At 37.5% G+C, this 22,990-nt stretch overlaps 1 protein-coding gene across 5 annotated transcripts in view; it reads left to right on the forward strand.

Moving 5' to 3' along the window:
* The window catches only part of LOC132405492 (ras-GEF domain-containing family member 1C-like), a 61,464-nt gene that overhangs the window by 23,037 nt on the left and 15,437 nt on the right, over positions 1–22,990 (forward strand). For all 5 annotated transcript variants that reach the window (XM_059990344.1, XM_059990342.1, XM_059990340.1 and 2 more), the window contains 7 exons: positions 2,805–2,942; positions 6,065–6,277; positions 13,425–13,505; positions 20,433–20,528; positions 20,661–20,763; positions 21,470–21,549; positions 21,641–21,736. In XM_059990344.1, the coding sequence (XP_059846327.1) occupies positions 2,805–2,942; positions 6,065–6,277; positions 13,425–13,505; positions 20,433–20,528; positions 20,661–20,763; positions 21,470–21,549; positions 21,641–21,736 (807 nt within the window). The remainder of the gene's footprint in view (positions 1–2,804; positions 2,943–6,064; positions 6,278–13,424; positions 13,506–20,432; positions 20,529–20,660; positions 20,764–21,469; positions 21,550–21,640; positions 21,737–22,990) is intronic.

Here is a 22,990-nt window from a genome sequence, read left to right on the forward strand (position 1 = left end):
GTACGTGACAAAACAGACTACACCAGAAAATCCACATAATGTTTGGCAATCCCCAAATCCAGAGTCCAAAGAGGCTGCTGCATATTAATTTTGTGCTACCAACTTAGTGCGTTCCCCAGAAAGGAGCTCCAAATCCACCAGACAAAACAAGACTACCCAGGCACACCAAGTCAGGAGACCAACTCTACCATCCAGCAAACCAAAGACTAAAGCTACAAGACCTACACAAAACCACATAGTTACATATAGTTATAGTTAACATATAGTTACAACAGGGCAGACAACACTATAATTGATTTTAAAAAAACAGACCATGGGCACAGTAAAAATAGTCCAAAGATGTTAAAAGACTATAAGTTTGAAAGAAACCACCACACAGTTTCCACAAGTCCTCAGGGTCCCGATAGACTCATCATCCCACACAGGCAGCAGAAAGGAGTACCCCCAGCTATGGACTTGCGCGGCGCAGCCAGACTCAGCCTCGCAGATGCAGCACACAATGAAAGTGCCCCCACCGCAGCGGACTTTGAGCCTCCAACCATCCCCTCCGGCACAGCTTCTCTGAGCACCATCCTCTGCCCAGCGCACTATGACGCCCCCGCTAATGGTCATCAGCAACATGACCCCGAGGACTGGGGGCCTGAGGATTATTTTGAGATGAATGATGGATCGAAAACAGAGGAGTCAGATAGCCATTGATAGTTTTCTGCTGGTTGGTTGAATAACTTGAATGGGGCATGTAAGTGGATGGAAATGTGGATAACAACTGAGATTACAGTGAATATTCACCATTTTCTGTTAAAGTATTTTCTATCAGAACAGGAGATATCAAAGTAATGCCAAAAATAGATGGATGTAGTGAACTGTCGTGGTACAAGTGACATCAAAACATTTTTTTAATTACAAATACCAAAGCTGCCTGATGCTAGTGATCTAACATTGATAGTTGAAACATCTTTTCAAATAAAATATGCTGGAAAATGAAAAATGTGACGTATTATCTCAGTAAGTTAAATAACTGACCACAGAAGCTGAAATTAATTTATGGTATTTGATATATTTTCAAGCTCCATCCTTCACTGCTACTGGCCCAAATTCCCTTTGACTTTTCAATATAACTCTTACCTTTGAAATGCTAATCCTATTAATTATTAATTTTTAGACTTTCTACAAATGAAATACACAAAGGAATGGAAAAAGATAAAATGGCAGTTCTATGTCAGTAGAATACATTATTTTATGAACCTGAATCATAAAATCTTTCAAAATCCCAAGGTCACTGAGCTTATTTAAATTGTCCATGATTCCTGTGGCCATTTCATGGAGACTCAGAGCAAAACTGGAAATAAGACTGGGAAACTTGATCAAAGCTTAATGAGGCTGACCTTCCAAATTTTTGTCTGGTCAGTAATAGGTTAGTTGGGGATGCTTGTCATTCTTCTACCATTTTGCAGCATAATTTTAGCATGTTTGCAGTCTGCGAGAGAGGTGAAGTTTTTAAAAGTTTAAAGTAAAATTCTTTATCAAAGTACATATATGTCACCATATACAACCTTGAGATTCATTTTCATGCAGGCATATTCAGTAAGTCCAAGAACCACAAGAAATCGATGCAAGACCACTCCCAACAGGGCAGAAAACTACCAATGTACAAACAACAAAAGAGAAAAAGAAATAAGCAAAAACTATTGAGAACTTGAGATGAAGAGTCCTTGGAAGTGTGTCCATAGGTTGTGGGAACAGTTCAGTGATGGGGCAAGTGAAGTTAACCCCATGGGTTCAAGAGCCTGATGGCTGAGGGATAATAACTGCGTGTGTCCTGAGGCTCTGTACCTACTTGATGCTGGCAGCAAGAAGAGAGCATGGCCTGGACAGTTGCCATCCCTGATAATGAATGCGGCTTTCTTGAGACAGCGCTCCATGTAGGTGTGCTCAGTGGAAAATAGTTAAGTGCAAATGGTCAGAGCACGATTTTAAAACCTATACACAGTTTCCTCATTCTGTGGTCGTGAACTTTCAGCATGTTTTCTGAATTGATCAGATCAGAATAGTGGAAGGCCGGGTGATGCCGTTTGGCATAGGGCATTATTCTTATAAAGGTACAGAGGCCATTCGCCTCATCAGGTCCATACTTTCTCCAGAGGAGCATACCCGCTGTTCCCATTTCTCCTCACTTCTCCTCTCTCCTCTTGCACCCTGGTAAATCATTCTCGAACACAACCCATCAACTCTTTTTGCCAGTAACCTGAGCTAAGAGGTAATTTATGGTAGCTATTAATCTACCAACATATATTTGGGATGCAGAGGAAACCTATGTAGTCACAAAGAGAACATCCAAATCCCAAACACAGTACCCAAGGTTGGAATTGAAACCAGATTCTTGGAGCTGTAAAGCAGCAGCACCAACTGCTTGCTACATAATCTATCGTCTTGAGGTCAAACTTCCTTTTTTTCAGGCATGGGCATTCGTGCCAAAACAAAAAACAAATCCAGGATGAGAATTTTCTTGTCCCAAGTCTAAGATTGGCCAGGCAGCTGGTCCACACAACAGTTGAAGTTTAGGTCAGCCCTTTCCCTCTAAAGAGGTCAGTGACCAGAGTGTAAGATTCTACCTTTAATTTATCAATTACTTTACTACTCCTTTATATGGGCATTCAAAAACGCATATTAATTGTAAGAGTCTAACCTCATTAGTAAAGCAATAATTGTGTCTATTCCAGGATTCTGGGAATTGTGGCTTCAGAGGCCTGCAGATACTTGAACCTCTGACTGAACTTTAATTGTGTTATTTTGATGATGTTTAGGGAAGAATTAGAAAATTTGGACCTAAGATAATGCAGCTGCTGACAGAATGGACAGAAACTTTCCCTTCTGATTTTCGGGATGAAGGAATGATTGGTCATCTGAAGGACATGATCCGTAGGATAGCTTCTTGTGATGAGGTAACATTTCTGGAAAAATTACAACCTCTGCTATAATTTTGTTTTCTGTATCTGAAATTATTTCCAAAATAGTTAAATTATATTTAGTACCCTCTATAACTAAAAGTAGTAATAAATCTTGTGAAATAAAGATTGATGATTATGTTAATAGAAGTCTACAATATATACTTGGGTCCTACTCTTTAACAATTAAAAACTATTAAATTTAAACTACCACTTGCATGAATAAAGTTATAAAGGGAAAACAAGCATCATGATTCATATAAGCAGATAGAAAGGCATTTAGAACATAGCAAATATTGTTGAGAGCAGATTAAACTTGCAGCAATCCATGGAAGTGTACGATGGATGTGCTTCATTAAATCTCACAGCTAGATGAATGCCACTTACCCTATCAATTGTAACATCAGCACCTATGTACAATATAGCAATGGGTGAGACACAATACTAAATGTTTAACACTTCAGTCCCCACTATTTACAAAGACAGGTGTGGAAAAAGGATCCCAGTCATCCCAACCACAAACTGTTCCAGCTGCTACCATCTGGGAAACGGTACCACAGCATAAAAGCCAGGACCAACAGGCTCCAGGACAGCTTTTTCCACCAGGCCATCACACTGCTTAATTCATGCTGACCCAACTGTATTTTTATGTTATAGTGACTAGTCTGTTGTACATGCTATTTATTATAAATTACTATAAATTGCACGTTTAGACAGAGACGCAACATAAAGATTTTTACTCATGTATATGAAGGATGTAAGAAATAAAGTCAATAAGGTCAATAAATGATGGAATTTTGTGGTGCAAGATACAGCTGGCATCATCTGTACATTACTGTGGATCCCCCCCTTGCTACTGTAAGCTAGGAGAGAATATTACGTATCAGTGTTCATACATGAGCACATAGATCTGTCCTGTAAAATAAATGCTTAATGTTTTAATATAATATTAATATTAATGCATAGCATTGATAAAGTGGCCAGGACATGCACCTTTTCAAAACTGTTTCTGCACTGCATCAGAAGCGTACCGTGCACATTCCCAACCCAAGTGATGTAAAACCCTAGCAACTGCATATTTCAGAGTCGGTGAAGAACATGGCCTCAGTAATTCTAATAGTTTGTGAGATCTGCATCTAAAATCTTTTTGCAGTGAGAATAAGAAAACAATTTTTTCTACATTTCTGAAAGAACACACATAACAAAATGCTATACAGTTAATAAAATGCTTCTGAAGTATTGTAAATCAAATCCGAAAATGCCAATCAATTTATGCAAAGTAAGGTTCAGCAAGCATCAGTGGTTTGGTAAACTGACGTTGAAGGTTGGGCAAAGTTAAAATATTTTGCAAGAAATGTGCTTTTTAAAATATTACAATGAAATCTTTTATATGCAGCACAGAGAAACAGCGAGTATCTCAGTTTTAACATCTAATCCAAAAATAACATTTTATCACAATGGCAAACTCTCTCTGTAGTGCACGGATGTGTCAGTCTTGTTTTCCCAAGAAAGAGACTTGAACCAGCAACTCTCTGATGCATAGACAAGAGAGCTACTAACTAGGCTACAGTTGCCACTGCAAAAGATTTATGACCGCAGTCCATTGGCTTTCAGACTTGAATAAACACACAGACTGTCAGGGAATGAAAAAAAATTGTTACTATCAGGTAGAAAAAGCAAACTATCAAAGAATGTATTTGACATTTACCGGGTTTTGCAGCTTCCCTGAAACACTTCCTGTTAGTTACTGTTATCATCACATAATTACTAGAAATTTAGAGTACAGAAATTGGTTATTTGACTCATACTGTACTTGCTAATCTAAAAAACATATTTGGTCTTAAATCTATTTTCTGCCATTGGTTTAAGACAGTTCATATGCAGCAGATAGCATTATAGCACGCTTGCTTTGTTACAATTTTTTTGTGTTCATCCTTTCGCCAAGACTTGGTGAAAATGCACTTTGATGCAGTACTCTGTTGCTCAATGAGATGTTAAGCTCCCTTTCAAGTTGATGTGATGCACCATCAATAACTCACACTGAGACGTAGGCGAGATATCGGCTTTTATTGACTGGAAGAAGGAACCAGGAGTGAGTGTCTATCATACAAGGTCCTGGAGACTGAGGCCGATCTTCAGGCCGCAGGTCTCCTTTATACAGGGGCCAGTGGGAGGAGCCACAGGAGCAGTCAGCAGGGGCGTGTCCCGACAGGCACATAGTTCACCACATGATGTCAACAATCTCTTGGCAACAGTGAAAGAGCAGCAAGCCCTCATTAATGTTTTAAGAAAATGTTTATCTAGAACGTATCAAATTGTTATTCTAATGATTGCTTGGGGGCCTTCAGAGCAATAATGACTCCATTTCAAAGGGTGAAGCACTTTTGAATTGATAGTATGGTACAATATAAATGAAATTTATTTGTTTACTGTTTTGAGTTTATTACCTGTTTTCAATGCTGTATGAATTGACGGCATCCAATTATATCTATCACATCATTGAGGAGGATTACAGAACAATTAAAATGCATGTGCTTTATTTGCTCCTGATGACTGATAAAATGCTTTACGTATATCAGAAAGGAATTGGTAGCTGTAATAAGCAATAAAGCAACTGAAAACGGTGCAAAAATTTGGCTCCTATCAAAGCACCTATTTCACAGTATCTGATAAACAATTCAAGTAGAAAATGATAGGACAAGAACAGAACTGCAGACATGGTTGTAACGCCAATCTACTAAAAATTATGAAGTTTAATTAGCATATTTCATACTGTTCATAGCATTTAAAGTGTTCTACTCTGAAATTGTATTGAAATAGATATAAAATGTGTTATTCTTTCAACTGGGACAGGATATAATGTGGCACACTCAAGTTTTCGGATGGAAAAACAGCCAAAGTTCTCTTGCAATCCAGTGACCAACTATGAATGATTACATTATTGTTTTGATGGATATTTTTGGGTATTTTAAAGCAAGTAGAGTGTTGGTGTTCTTGGACTTTGTTGTACATCCATTGATGCTGCCTGCCCTACTGAGTATTTCCAGCAATTAATGTTTTTCCTGCTGGTATATATAGTTATTTTCATATTTCACATGCCACTTTTTATTCTCTCCCAGAGTTATTGGAAGACAATGAATCAGCTTTTGCAAACCCTGAACCAAAAATTGGCAAACCTAAATAAAGGTGAAGAAAATACAGTCAAGGTTAATGCTAGCATGAATGATAAATTGGTTGTTATCAAAACAAAACCCCCATCTATTCAAAGAGATATACTGAGCATCTGCAATGGCCCTTATACACTGGCACAACAGCTAACTCGTATAGAACTGGTAAGTAGGATAACTACTTTCATAAAGCATTTTCAGCAATATTATTCACGTATGTATCCTTAGGAGCATTAATGTACGGAGGAATCTTGAGATTTAAGTCCAATGCTGTCTGAGTGGGCCAGTAAAGAAGGTGCATGGTATACTGCCTTCATTGGCTGGGTATTATTTGCCAAATAATCAGCAAATCATTTTGTTGCAGTTGTATAAAACCTTGTTTCTGCCATGTTTGGAGTTCTGTGTGCAGTTCTGGTCAGCACATCATAGGAGAAATGTCAGGCTTTGGAGAGGGGGCAGGAGAGGTTCACCAGTATGCTGCCTGGATTGGAGTATATTAGATACCAGGAAAGGCTGGAGAAGCTTAGATTGTTTTCTTTGAGCATTGAAGGCCGAAGGATGACCTGATAGAATCATATAATATCATGACAGGCATAGTTGAGGTAGGTCGTCAGAGTCTTTTACCCCATGGTGGAAAAGTCAAATATTAGGCAGCTTAGGTTTAAGGAGAAAGCAGGAAAGTTTAAAAGAGATGTACAAGGCAAGTTTCTTTTACATGGAGATTGATTGGTACCAGGAACCTGCTGCCAGGAGAAGCAGATATATTAGCAAGTTATGTAGTAAAAGGCATTCAGACAGACACATGAACAGGCAGGATAACAGCAGGATATAGACCATGTGCACACAGATGGGATTAGTTAGACTGGCATCATGTTTGGCACAGAAATAGTAGACCGAAAGGCATGTTCCTGTATTGTTCTATAGTCTGTCACATATAATGTTTTCTAGATTACGCTCGTGTGTGAGGTATGTTTTGCTTCCTGTTTTTCGAATAGTAGTTGATGTAAAATCTCGTACTTTTTTCCAGCATTCACTTCCACTAGATTTGTCATCCTGCACATTTGATTACCGCTGATTTAAAAAAAAATTCAGGGTAAAAAAGCAGTCTAGCATCTCATTGGTGCAGGATAGGCAGTGCTTGGCATGACATAAAATGTGCCTTTTTTGAGGGCCTGCTGCTGCAAAATTTATTCTGCATGAGGCCCAAGGTGCATGAACAATAGAATAAGTCTTACACATTTAACTAAGATATTAAAACAGCTTCTTGGAAGGTCAGTCAAGATTGATTTGGGATCTGAAAGCCCTGGGTTGGAGAGTATAGAATGCTGAAAATGATCGGTGTGGAGGGTAGAGGGGGAAAATACCAGGGTTACAGTCAGTGTAAGTAGGTCATGATAGAGAGCTGCCATGAGAAAGTAAATCTACCAAAAAGTATTTCCGGCACATTTAATTAAAGACAATTTTAACAGGTTTACTTTTGTTGTATTTTTTTATTTCTGAACTTGATGATAGTGTCCAGTTATAGAATTGACTTATGACAGCAAAAGAAACATGAGATTTTCAGCAACAAGCTCTTATTGCGTCTCTGCAAGAAGATGCTCGGAAGCGAGATTTGACTATTGAAAAACTGCAACAGGATTTAATTTCGACCATTAAGCTGATGGAAGCCCTTAAAGCCAAGAGTGACGATTTTGAGAATCGGTCCAGAAGACAGAACTTACGTATACTTGGTCTTCCAGACGGCATAGAAAAAGATGACTCTTCGAAATATTTTGCTCAACTTTTAAAAGAAGCGTTTCCGACGATTTTCCCGAATAACCCTCCTTTATTGGATCGGGCACATAGAATTTGGCGTCAATCACCGAGTGCTACAGACAAACCTTCGGTGGTAATTGTCCGGTTTCATTATGTACATGACAAAGAACAACTTATAAGAGCAACTCGTCGAGCAGGAATGATTAAATTCAAAGAATTTTGCTTCCGCCTGGTCGAAGACTTTAGTCCTGACCTTTTAAAAAGAAGGCTTCTTTTTAAACAGTTGATGGCTGAATGTTATGAGAAAAATCTGAAACCTGCGCTTCTATACCCTGCGAAGCTCCGAATTTCTCCATTGAATGCTCCACGACAGGTTTTCATTTCAACTTCAGAAGCGAGAAAATATCTGGAGGAGAACTTCCCTACTGCTACAGACACCAGTCTCTAATAAATGAACGATTCTGATCTTGTAAGATGGTTCTCGATCTCTTAAACCAGAATTAAAATCTGGTTATTGGTGTAGGTTCATCCTATACTTTATACTTAAGTTAAAGTGTGTTTTCGTCATATTAATTGTTTTGCCTTATATACTTTAATCATTTAACTACATACTTGTCCATTAACTTTGTTCCTTCGAAGGTATATTTTTAATTCTTTGAAGGTGAATTTTTCTTTGATTAAGATGGTGGTTTTTTGAAAAAGATTTTTGGTTTTTCTTAAGATGGCGTTATGTTTTTATTTTTTTCGCCTTTTCCTACAATGCATCGCTTATCATAGCTTAAATATTTTTTGTTTTGTCTGGGCTAGAGCCCGATTGATAATTTTTTTTAGTGATTGTATTTTTATTCTTCTTACAACTAACTATACTTAGAAATATGGTTTTTATTGTAGCAATTTTAGTTCTTAAAGTTGGGGTGATTCTTTTATATATATCCTTTATCTATGGAGTGTTCTTCAGCTGACATGGGGGTAGGATTAGTCTTACTTTTTTCCCTTTTTAAGTCATATTTTGGCTTTTTCTCTTTTTCTCGGGGGGTGGGGGGATGGTCTGTTTTCTAATTCTATTTTTTTTGTACCAGTTTGTGTTAAGTTTTTTTATTTGGGCTGTTTTTGAACTTCAAATATGTCTGTGTTGTCGTCACTTCCGGGTCTTCTCTTTACTTTTGTTCCTCTTCCGGGTTCATGAGTTTATAAGTTGGTTAACCCTTTCTATACCAAAGGGTTGATTTTAGAATTATGGCTCAGACCATTAATTTTGTGTCTTGGAATACTAATGGTTTAAATCATCCAATTAAACGAAAGAAGATTTTCAAAGTATTCCAAAGACTTAATGCTCATATCATTTTTGTACAAGAAACTCATGTGAGGAAGGAGGACAAATTTAGTTTTTTTAGATTTTGGCGGGGTCAACAGTATCACGCAAATTTGAATGCTAAAGTAAAAGGAGTTTCAATTTTTATTGACTCCTCTATTTCATTTGTTCAACATGATATTTTTTCGGATCCGAATGGCAGATTTTTGTTAATTACGGGTTTACTTTGTAATAAAAAGGTTGCTTTGGTTAATGTTTACACTCCAAATGTGGATTGTCCTGACTTTTTAAGTCTTTATTTACCTCTTTACCCAATCAAAACGAATATAAGTTAATAATGGGTGGTGACTTTAATTGTTGTTTAAATCCTCTGATGGATAAATCTTTATCTATTCAGACTTTACCTAATAAGTCGGCCACTTGTATTAACTCTTTTTTGACTGACAGTGGAGTTTTTGATATTTGGAGATTCCGGCATCCTAATGACAAAGAGTTTTCTTTGTTCTCACGTTTATCACTCTTATTCGAGAATTGATTATTTTTTTGTAGACTCTTGTTTTATTCCATTGGTAATCGGTTGTAACTATGATATTATAGCTATCTCTGATCATGCTCCATTATTACTTTCTATGAAATTTACGGATACAGCTTCTAATGCTAGACAATGGCGATTTGACTCTACCTTGTTGCAAGACTCTGACTTTATAAAATTTATGGAGGAGCAGATCGACTTCTGCTTTTCAACTAATTCTACAGATGATATTTCCTGCGGAACACTTTGGGACACTTTTAAAGCGTATATACGTGGACAAATTATTTCTTATTCTGTTGGTTTGAGGAAACGTACTAAGAAGGAAACTCTCTTATTGGTTGATAAAATTAAAGAGATTGATAAGAAATATTCGATTGCTCCTAGTAAGGAGCTTTACAAACAAAGGGTTGAACTTCAAATGGAACATAGTTTATTACTTACATCCTCGATTGAAATCTAAATCTGATTTTTACATACATAGTGATAAATCTGGTAAACTATTAGCTAGTCAATTGAAGAATTCTTTGGTTAAACTTCAAATCACTAAGATTGGTCAGCAGAATGGGAGTCTGACAGTTAATCATGATGAGATAAATAAGGCATTTCAAGACTTCTATACCTCCCTGTATCAATCTGAATTTCCTCAAGATCATAATACCATGTCTGATTTTCTTGGGAAATTAAATTTTCCAAGATTATCATCTGATGATCTTTTGATATTGGATACTCCTATTACGGATATAGAAATTAAGGGGGCTATTTCCTCAATGAATTCCGGGAAAGCACCGGGTCCAGATGGTTATACAGTTGAATTTTTAAAAAATGTTTCCGCTACTCTTTCCCCTTGGTTAGGTAAGGTTTTTGAGGAAGCCATTAGATTGGGGAATTTGCCACAATCTTTTTATAGAGCTTCCATTTCTTTAATATTGAAGAAAGATAAAGACCCTACTAACTGTGCTTCTTATAGACCTATATCTTTATTGAATGTAGACTCCAAGATTTTTTCCAAGTTACTGGCATCTAGATTGGAGAAGGTATTACCCAAAATTATTTCAGATGATCAAACTGGTTTTGTTAAAAATTATTATTCTTTTTTTAACATTAGGAGATTGTTGAATATTGTTTATACTCCCTCACATGACACTTCAGAATGCGTGATTTCATTAGATGCGGAGAAAGCATTTGATAGAGTTGAATGGCCTTACTTATTTAATGTGTTGGAGAAGTTTAATTTTAGTCTGATATTTATATCATGGGTTAAATTGATTTATCATACTCCAGTAGCCTCAGTGTTTACCAATAATCAAAGATCTCCCTTTTTTCACTTATTTCGGGGCACTAGACAAGGATGACCTCTTAGTCCATTACTATTTAACATTGCCTTAGAACCTTTGGCAATTGCCATCAGACAATCACAGGATATTTTGGGTATTAATCATGGGACAGATATTCATAAGTTATCTTTGTATGCAGATGATTTATTACTATTCATTTCTAACCTGGAGAAATCCATTCCAGCAGTTTTATCATTATTGGCTCAATTTAGTGAGTTTTCTGGGTGTAAGTTAATAAAAGTGAATTGTTTCCTTTGAATAAACGGGTCCCAATTTATGGAAATTTGCCTTTTAAATTAGTTAATGACTCTTTTACTTATTTAGGGATCAAAATCACAAAAAACCATAAAGATTTATTTAGATTTAATTTTTTACCCTTAATTGATCAGAGTAAAGGTTTGTTTACTAAGTGGTCACCTTTATCTTTATCCCTAATAGGTAGGATTAATGCTATTAAGATGGTTATTATACCTAAGTTTTTATATATTTTTCAAGCAATACCAATTTTTATCCCGAAATCTTTTTTTTTACTAATGTTGACTCTAAAATTTCTTCATATATATGGCAGAATAAAAATCCCAGGTTAGGTAAAACATATTTATAGAAGACAAAAAAGGAAGGCGGGTTAGCATTACCTAATTTCAGATTTTACTATTGGGCAGTTAATATTAAATATTTGTTATGTTGGTTGAAAGATGGGGGTGGATCTTTTGGCCCTTGTTGGGTGAGTTTAGAAACTAAATCGGTATCAGCTTATGCTCTGGGTTCTATTTTAGGGACTTCTCTCCCTTTTGCTCTTTCGAAATTGCCAAAACGAATTGACAACCCGATAGTTAAACATACTTTGCGTATATGGTTTCAATTTCGGAGATTTTTTGGGTTGACTCAATTCGTTTTAAATAGTCCTATTGTATCTAATTGTTTTTTTCACCCTTCCATTATAGATCAAGCTTATTCGGCTTGGAAAACTAAGGGATTATTAAGATTTTCTGATTTATTTTTAGATAATTGTTTCATGTCTTTTGAGCAATTATCCAACAAATATAACTTGCCTAGATTTCATTTTTTTAGATATTTACAGATTAGACATTTTTTAAGTTCTGTACTCTCTACGTTTCCAAATTTTGTGCCTTCAGATATTTTGGAGAGTTTATTTGAATTAGACCCTTTTCAAAAAGGGCTTATTTCAAAACTTTATAATATAATTATGAAGATACGTTCAGAGTCTCTTTATAAGACTAAAAAGGTTTGGGAAAGAGAGCTTAGTCTTAGTATTTCTAGTGAGAATTGGGATAGAATTCTTCAATTAGTTAATACATCATCGTTATGTGCCAAACATTCATTAATACAATTTAAGGTTGTACATAGGGCCCATATGTCCAAGGATAAATTAGCCCATTTTTACTCTCATATTAGTCCTATTTGTGATGGATGTCATTCTGAAATTGCGTCTTTAACTCATATGTTTTGGTCTTGTTCATTTTTGGAGAAATATTGGAAAGATATTTTTGATATTATTTCTGTGGTTTTGAATATCGATTTACAACCTCATCCAATTACCGCAATTTTTGGTTTACCAATCTTAGACTCACTGCATTTATCTTCTTCTGCCCGTCGAATGATTGCATTTCTAACTCTGATGGCTAGAAGATCTATATTGTTGAATTGGAAAGAAATTGATCCTCCCACTGTATTTAATTGGTTCTCTCAAACTATGTTATGTTTAAATTTAGAAAAAATTAGAAGTGGTACTTTTGAGACTTCTATTAAATTTGAAAAGTTATGGAGACCATTTATTCAACATTTTCATATGATGTAATATGACCCTGTGCCAAGTTCATTTGATTTCCCAGCTTTTAGCTTATGTATTTTGAGAGGACCGGAACTGACGGCATTGATGAATACTTATTTTTGTAAGATATTATAAACAGCCCCCTTTTTTTTCTCTCTTTTTTTTGCTTCTTTTTTCTTCTATATTAGTTATTAGTTATTAGATTAGATTAGCTAGTTTGGCATTATATTTTTTTTGGTTTTTTTTTCTTTTTTCTGTTTTCTTTATATCATATAATGAAATATTTAGACTTATTATGTTCATACATATATTTTATGGCTTATGTTTTGGTAAACTCATTTATATTGTAACTATTATGTATGTTTTTTTCATATGTAATGGAATTTATATGTTGGTAATTTCTTTATCAATATATCATTTGTATTCTGTCCATATTATTAATATTAATAAAAAGATTTAGAAAGAAAGAAAAGAGATTTTATTGAAAGTGAGATTTTTTAAACCATAATTTGCTTTTCAAATGCCAATAAAAAATAACTGATCAGTTTCTTTCTTAAATATGTTAACATTTATTTAATTTTCCTAAGGAACAACTGAGCCTTATTGGACCTGAAGAGTTTGTGCAAGCATTTGTAAATAAAGATGCTTTAGAAGACAGTAAGGTGCAGGTATGTTGTATGCAAGATATTTTCTAAATCAATTTGCATTTGTCTTATTCTTTATCATTGTATATAATCTGTGCTTAAGACAAGTAAAGGCAGACAGCATTTGCATGCTGTTGAATTACAAAGTGTAACAACCATAATTCACTACTAACAGATTTTTTACAAATGTGCTAGAATTCAAGCCTTAGCATTATACCATCTAGTGGGCGTTTTGCAAAGTGACAGATCATTATTAACTCCTTTGTGGGAAGAAGGAGGAATAATACAAATTTCATTTTCGATTTGTTTTCTGATCTGTATTTTATCAAAGCCAAACTCAGAATACTTTGTGCAATTGGTGTTCTTTAATTATAACAAAGTTGTTGAAGTTAACTGGGTCAAGGATAGAATCACCATTCTTTCTAGAGTTGCTCAAATACTACTACAGCACACGATCCCTTATTCAAATTTGCCGGCAAAGGAAACTGCCTTACGTATGCTTGACATTGATGCGGCATAATTAATGCAGTGTTTAATGCTGTTCTTTGTAATTTGTGAGAAAGATGCCTAAAACTGAAGACAGTAACTGAATGTTTAAAGCATCTCATCATTCCAATTATAAAAAGCTCCATGATCTAATCTTACACTGCCTCGTTGAGAAAGCAAGAATTATTTTTACATATACACTCAATGGCCACTTTATTAGGTACAGGAATGTTCCTAATAAAGTGGCCACAGAAGTGGAACCCACTGTAGTAATCTTCTGCTGTAGCCCATCCACTTTAAGGACCGCTGTGTTGAACTTTCAGAGATGCTCTTCTGCGCATAACTGATGTAATGCATGGTTATTTGAGTTACTGTAACTTTCCTCTTAGCTTGAAATATTCCAGCCATTCTCTCTCATTAACAAGGCAATTTTCCCTACAAAACTGCTGCTCACTGGATTTTTAAAAAAAATTTTTGCGTCATTCTCTGTAAACTCTAGAGACTGTTGAATGTGAAAACACCAGGAGTTCAGCATATACTCTGTTATACTCGAACCACCCTGTCTGGCACCAGTATTCATTCCCCATAATCAAAGTCACTGAGATCACATTTCTTCCCCATTCTGATGTTTGGGCTAAACAACAGCTGAACCTCTTCACCATGCTTTTAATGCATTGAGTTGCTGCCACATGACTGGCTGATTAGATGTTTGCATTAACAAGCAGGTGTACAGGTGCACCTAATAAAGTGGCCATTGAGTATTTAGAAAAAATGAACCCTGTAATATTGTTTATGAGAATCGTAAGTAACTTCACAAGATGTTTACGTTCACATCTAAGAGATCCAATGGTTTTTAGTCTGATGTGCCTTTCCTGAGCAAGGAAAATAAAAGAATTGTATTGGCAAATTGAGGGAATTGGATATTGTTTAGATCATAATATTCCTAAATGCCGTATTTTCTATATACTTAGTGCTTCATGATTTCAATGTACATTTTAAGCCATTCATCTTCCACATAATAGATTGTATTTTGTGCCTGCAATGCACTGAATTGTCAGCTTCATGCAGTGGATGAATCAATGATGTGATAAATAGCTGTCATTATGTTGCGATAAGTTGCATGCACTGCTACTTAAATAAATCCGGAAGCTCAGTTCCAAGTTGTTCATTTTAGGTCGATCTCCAAAATTCCTTTGCCCACAGATCCAGCATTGAAAGAAGCATAACTAGTCAGCTCCATCATGGGTACTAGCCTCTGTAGTATCCAGGACATCTTCAGGGAGCAATGCCAGATAAAGGCAGCGTCCAGCACTAAGGGCCCCCATTACCCGGGACATGCCCCCTTTGTCACTGTTACTGCCAGGATGGAGGTATAGAAGCCTGAAAGTGCACACTCAGAGATTCAGGAACAGCTTCTTCTCCTGCACCATCCAATTCCTGAACCCATGAACACTAACTCACCTTTCTCCATTGTTGCACTATTTTTGATTTTACTATTTAATATACATATAAACTTACAGTTACTTATTTATCTATTTCTATATCATCATGTATTGCATTGTACTGCTGCCGCTAAGTTTACAAATTTCACAACATATCCTGGTGATATGAAACCTGATTCTGATTCTATAATGGCAGTACTTGCTCAATTGTTCAACAGGATATTGTCATTGTTACTGCCAAACAATCCTCAGGTGAAATGTAAACCCTATTTTCCTTCAAAATTAATCAATTAATCAATTGAACATGCTTTTCAAATGTTTTTGTTGGCTTTTCTGTATTTCTCTGTTATTTCTCACTCCTGTGTCTTTTCCATTTTTATTTCACATTGTGTTCATGTTTCAGAATCAAAATCAGGTTTATTATCACTGGCGTGTGACATGAAATTTGTTAAGTGTAATTTATAATTCTTCTTTATACTCCACATGTCTCCTGGAGTCATAGAGAAGTACAGCACAGAAACAGGCCCTTTGGCCCATCTAGTCCATGCTGAAACCATTTAAACTGCCTTCTCCCATCAACCTGCACCAGGAACATTGCCCTCCATACTTATCTATGTGCCTATCCAAACTTATCTTAAATGTTGACATTGAGCTTGCATGCACCACTTGCACTGGCAGCTCATTCTATACTCTGAGGACCCTCTGAGTGAAGAAGTTTCCCCTCATATTCCCCTTAAACTCTTCACCTTTCACCCTTAACCCATAAACTCTGGTTGTAGTCTCGCCCAACCTCAGTGGAAAGAGCTTGCTTACATTTAGCCTATCTATACCCCTCATAATTTTGTGTACCTCTATTAAAATTTTCTCTCAATCTTCTACGTTCAAAATAATACTGTCCTAACCTATTCAATCCTTCCTTATAACTCAGGTCCTTCAGACCTGGCAACATCCTTGTGAATTTTCTCTGTACTCTTTCAATCTTGTTTACATCTTTCCTGTAGGTGGGTGACCAAAACTGCACGCAATACTCCAAATTAGACCTGATCAATGTCTTAGATAACTTCAATATAACATCCCATCTCCTGTACTCAATACATAGATTTATGAAGGCCAGTGTGCCAAAAGTTTTCTTTATGATCCTATCTAACTGTGATGCCACTTTCACAAATTATGGACCCGTATTCCCAGATCCCTTTGTTCTACTGCACTCCAACCATTTACTGTGTAAGACCCACCCTGGCTGCTCCTGCTGAAGTGCAAAAGCTTACACTTCTCTGCATTAAATTCCATCTGTTTTCAGCCCATTTTTCCTGCTGATGCCGATCCCTCTTCAAGCCATGACAGCCTTCCTCACTGTCCACTACAACTCCAATCTTGGTGTCATCTGCAAACGTGCTGATCCAGTTAACCATATTATTACCCAGATCATTGATATAGATGACAAACAACAAAGGACCCCGCACCAATCCCTATGGTACCCCGCTAGTAACAGGCCTTCGGTCAGAGAGGCAACCCTCTACTACCTCACAAAGTCAATGCCTTATCCAATGTACTACATCATCTTGAATGTCAAACGGCTGAACCTTCCTGACCGGCCCAGACAACATCCACTGCCTTGCCTTCATCCACTTTCCTGGTCACTTCCATGGACAAAGCCATGCTGACTACCCTTAATCAGTCGATGTCTATCCAAATAACAGTCCCTTGGAATACCATCCAATAACTTTTCCGCAACTGATGTCAGACTCACCACCGATAATTTCCTGGTTTCTGTTCTGAGCCTTTTTTAAACATCAAAACAACATTGGCTATCCTCCGACCTCTCTTGTCACTAAGAATGATTTAAGTATCTCTGTTAGGGCACCAGCAATTTCTGCGCTTGCCTCCCGTAGGGTCCGAGGGAACACCTTGTCAGGCCCTGGGAATTTATTCACCCTGACATGCTCAGGGTAGCAAACACCTCCTCCTTTGTAATCTGCACAAGGTCCATGAAGTTGATGCCGCTTTGCCTTGCTTCTATGTTCTCAGTATCCATCTCCCCCATCTGTTTTGGCTCCACAAATGGATTACCATTTGGGTCTTCCAAAGGACTGATTTTATCCATTGCAATACCTTTGCTCTTAACGTACCTGTAGAATCCCTTAGGGTGCTCCTTAACCTTGTCTGCTAGGGCAACTTCATGTCTTCTTTAACTTAATGCCTTCTTTTAGCTTTCCTGATTTCTTTCTTAAGCGTTCTCTTGCATTTTTTGTACTTCATAAGCACGTCATTTGTTCCTGCTTGCCTATACCTGCTATGCACCTCCTTTTTTCTCTTAACCACGGCCTCAATATCTCTTGAAAACCAAGGTTCCCTACACTTCTTATTTTTATCTTACATTCTGACAGGTATACACAATTTTGTATTCTCAGAATTTCATTTTTGAAGTTCTCCCAGTTTCTAGGTGATCCTTGCCAGAAAACAGCCTGTCACAATTCACACCTGCCAGGTCATTTCTGATGCCATCTAATTTGCCTTTCTCCAGTTTAGAATCTGAACCCATGGACCAGACCTACCTTCTTGCATATTTACTTTGAAATTAATAGCATTGTGATCACTCGATACAAAGTGTTCCCCTAAACAAACTTCTGTCACCTGCCCTGTCTCATTCCCAAACAGCAGGTCCAGTATTGCATGGTCTCTGTTGGGACTTCTACACTCTGATGAAGGAAACATCCCTGAACACATTTGACAAACGCTATCCCATCTAGTCCTTTTACAGTTTGAGATTCCAAGTCAATATATGGAAAGATAAAATCACCTACTATAACAACCTCAAACAAAAGAAAATCTGCAGATGCTGGAAATCCAAGCAACACACGTAAAATACTGGAGGAACTCAGCAGGCCAGGCAGCAACTATAGAAAAGAATCCAGTGGACATTTCAGGCCAAGACAATTCATCAGTGTTGGAGAAAAAAGGATGAGGAGTTAGGGTAAGAAGGTGGGGGAGGGGAGGAAGAAACATGAGGTGAAAGGTGAAACTGGGGTGGGGGAGGAGTGAAGAGATGGAAAGTTGATTGGTGAAACAGATACAGGGCTGGAGAAAGGGGAATCTGATAGGAGAGGACAGGAAGCCATGGAAGAAAGAGAAGGGGGAGGAGCACCAGAGGGAGGTGATGGGCAGGTAAGGAGATAAATTGAGAGAGGGAAATAGGAATGGGAAATGGTGATGGGGGGGCATTACCGGAAATTTGGAAATCAACATGGGCAGATACTTGGCAGATGTCATTCAATGTGAATAAATGTGAAGTTATCCACTTTGGAAGCAGGAACAAGAGGGCAGAGTATTGTCTGAACGGTGTAGAGTTAGGTAAGGGAGAAATGCAAAGAGACCTCGGAGTCCTAGTTCATCAGTCAATGAAGCTGAATGAGCAAGTGCAACAGGTAGTGAAGAGGGCAAATGGAATGTTGGCCTTTGTTACAAGGGGAATTGAGTACAAGAGCAAGGATGTCCTTTTGCATTTGTACAGGGCCCTGGTGAGACCACACCTGGAATATTGTGTACAGTTCTGGTCTCCAGGTTTAAGGAAGGACATTCTGGCAATTGAGGAAGTGCAGCGTAGATTCACTAGGTTGATTCCTGGGATGGCAGGGCTGTCTTACGCAGAGAGATTGGAGAGATTGGGCTCGTACACGCTGGAATTGAGGAGATTGAGAGGGGATCTGATTGAAACGTTTAAGATAATTAAAGGATTTGATAGGATTGAGGCAGGAAATATGTTCCAGATGTTGGGAGAGTCCAGTACCAGAGGGCATGGATTGAGAATAAGAGGTCAGTTATTTAAATAAGAGTTGAGGAAGAGCTTCTTCTCCCAGAGAGTTGTGGAGGTGTGGAATGCACTGCCCCGGAAGATGGTGGAGGCCAATTCTCTGGATGCTTTCAAGAAGGAGCTAGATAGATATCTGATGGATAGGGGAATCAAGGGATATGGGAACAAGGCAGGGACTGGGTATTGATAGTGAATGATCAGCCATGATCTCAGAATGGCGGTGCGGACTCAAGGGGCCGAATGGTCTACATCTGCACCTATTGTCTATTGTCTATTGCCTATAACATTCATGCCGTCAGGGTGGAGGCTACCCAGACAAATATAAGGTGTTGTTCCTCCAACCTGAGTGTGGCTTCATTGCGACAGTGAAGGAGGCCATGGATAGACATATCAGAATGGGAATAGGAAGTGGAATTAAAATGGGGGATCCCACTTGTTCTGGCAGATGGAGCATAAGTGCTCGGCAAAGCAGTCTCCCAATCTATGTTGGGTCTCAACGATATACTGAAGGCCACACTGGGAACACCAGTTACAGTAGATGATCCCAACAGAGGTGAAGTGTTGCCTCACCTGGAAGGACTGTTTGGGGTTACCAGATACAGTTGATGACCATAATAATCTTATGGTCCTTGCAGCAGTCTGTGATCTCTTAATAAATTTGTTCCTCTAAGTCCCTAGGACAGTTGGGTGGCCTGTAATATAGCCCCGTATATCATAACTTTCCTATTTCTCATCTCCACCCATAATGCCTCAACGGTCGAGTTCTCTAGTCTGACCTGACAGAGCACTGCTATGATATTTTCCCTGACTGGAAGCACCACTAATCCCTCCTGCTCCATCACGTCTAAAACAACGGAACCCCAGAATACTGAGCTATCAGTCCTACCCCTCCAGCGACCATGTATCACTAATGGCTACAATGTCATAATTCCTGTGTTGATCCATGCTCTGAGCACATTTGCCTTTCCTACAATACTACATCTCAGTGAGGAATATTCAATTTGGTTGAGGTGCTTCTCACAAACAGCGCCGATCCCCTGTGCAGGGCAGTTGCTCAATTGCTCAAAAGGTTGCTAGAACTTGGGAAACTGTCTGCATGGTGTATTACACATCATATACTTCGTATTGACTCCAAAATTCAGGATGTTCAATTTATTGTTCTGGCTATATAGTTTACATTGCATAATGAACCTTTACTCTTTCTCTCGTTAGTCTTGCTTCAATGAACAAAAGAAAACAGAGAATCTTGAAGCTTACGTTAAATGGTTCAACAGACTCTGCTATTTGGTAGCTACAGAAATATGTATGGTGAGTGCACTTTATTTTTACAATATATTGCCCAAGATTTTTAAATAATACTTGGCTCAATATCCTTAAATAAAATCAAAATTAATAAAATTATATGTAGCACGACATTATTAAATTTGTTTTAAATTTCAGCCTGCAAAGAAGAAACACAGAGCACAAGTAATAGAATTTTTTATTGATGTCGCTCGGGAGTGCTTTAATATCGGCAACTTCAATTCCTTGATGGCAATTATATGTAAGTATAACAATTGTTTTGAAGAGTAATTGAACACAAATTCTTGGGGTCCTCACAGGATAGGCAGCATCTGTAGAGAGAGAAACCAAGCAAACATTTCAAGTCAGTGCCTGGAAAAGTGAGAAAAAACAAGCAGATTTGCAGAGATATGGAGGACCAAGGGTTGAGACAAACATTGTCCAAGTTGTCCATTTGCTTTCAGTGTGATTTGGTTAACCATCACTGATCTGTCTAGATAGGGAGAGAGGAATGGAGAGCAGTAAAAGAGGAAGATAAACTGTGCTGAAAGTATAAGGTGAATAACACAATGACACAAAACCTAAAAGGTCATTGGTAGATGACCTTGTAGTAGACCTACCCAGTTCTGACACTAACAGGAAAGACCAGTTTTCTGAAGTTACTGAATACAACATTGAGATTCAGAGGCTGCAATATTGCTTAGAAAGAAGATGAGTTGCTCTTTCTTGAGTTTATACTGTGCTTCACTGGAATGGTGTAGGAAACCAAGTGAAAAAGTCAGAGTGAGGGTGGGATGGAGATTAAAGCGCAGGTGAATGGAAGGTCAGAATTATTCTTGCTGAGTGAATAAATGCGCTTTGTGAAACAATCACTCAATCTGTGTTTAATAATCATTGTTTTGCTCTGGAAGCTGAGGAAGTAATTCCTATGATTCCAAAATGTGATGTGTTTTGGTTTCCTTCTACAGCTGGTATGAACATGAGCCCTGTTTCACGACTAAAAAAAACATGGGGCAAAGTTAAGACAGCCAAATTTTTCATTCTTGAGGTCAGTACAGTAAAATTAGGTTAGTGTGTGGATCAACTCTTATTCCAGCTCTGAAAATCCTAATATCAGAACTTTTCTAATTTGTGTTCAGCATCAAATGGATCCTACAGGAAACTTCTACAACTATAGGACAGCACTTCGTGGAGCTGCTCATCGGTCACTGACCGCACACAGTAACCAAGAAAAGGTAAGTCCAGCAAGATACTTGAAGTAAAAGAGCTGCTGCACAACAAAGGAAATTTATTTTTTATATTTTTCCTTGCCATCATCTACATGTAATGTATTCATCCTTGTGAAGCTGAAGTGAGAATTTTGCAATTGATCTCACAGGAAAAGAAAACTCCAGGTTCCTCCACCTGTATACTGAGGCACAAAATCAATCCCTAACTGCTTCAGTAGGTTCTGCAGAACTATGTAGATCCAAACTTAATTGAGTACATAGATTCTGGTCCCCCTTTCATAATTAAATTCAGAATATATTAAGTTCAAAGCAATGTTGGCAACTTGTTACGAAACTATCAAACTGCATTCTGAGCAAAGGAAACAAGTCTACATTGATTTGTTTTGACCATGTGTGATAATTCTAATTAAATTAGATTAAATCAACAGCATGATATGAACATTGAGTTTATTTCTACAAGCCAGTGGTTCAGGTTGGGTTGGGTGTAAATACACATTTTTCCATGTGCAGTAAATGTTTTGTCTGGTTGCTCTTATTGATAGCCATATTTATATTTATTACAATCAAGAAATAAAGAGCAACAACCTGAAATGCATTCCGTAGGGTGTACAGTATAGAAACAGGCCAGTGGCCCAACTGATCCATGCTGGTGTTTATGTTCTGCTTGAACCTCCTACCATATTTCTTCAGCTAAACGTGTCAGCATAGTCTCCTTCATGTGCTTGCCCAGCCTCACCTTAAATGTAACCACATTATCCATTTCAACCATTTCCTGCTGTAGTAATTTCCCTATTCTGCTACATATTCACTGGATAAAAGAAGTTTCTTAACAATTCTCTGTTGTATATCTTGTTGTTTATCTTATATTGAAAATGTCTAGTTGTACTCTTTCTCATCAATGGAAACATTCTCTCCATCAGGAAATATTCTGTTTAAAGACCTCATTTAGATCACCACTTACCTACCTTTCCTTAGGGAAAAGAGAGCTCCTTTACTTATGTGTGCACTTTCACATTGTCCCTACATCCTTTCTTATGCCTCTACATCATTCTTATAAGATGGCAAACATGATTGCATGCAGTTCTCTAAGTTTGGTGTATCCAAAATTCAGAACTGATTTATCATAAATATTCCTCCTTTTCAGTTCTATCCTTTGCTTGACTTTTTTAAAATATAACCTTTCTAACTAGTAGTATAACTTTTAATAACTATGGTTATTTGTACTGTTAGATCAGTTGTTTATTTTGATTCCATTTTGAC

This window comes from Hypanus sabinus, chromosome 15, assembly GCF_030144855.1.
Source record: "Hypanus sabinus isolate sHypSab1 chromosome 15, sHypSab1.hap1, whole genome shotgun sequence".
Classification (NCBI taxonomy): Eukaryota; Metazoa; Chordata; class Chondrichthyes; order Myliobatiformes; family Dasyatidae; genus Hypanus; species Hypanus sabinus.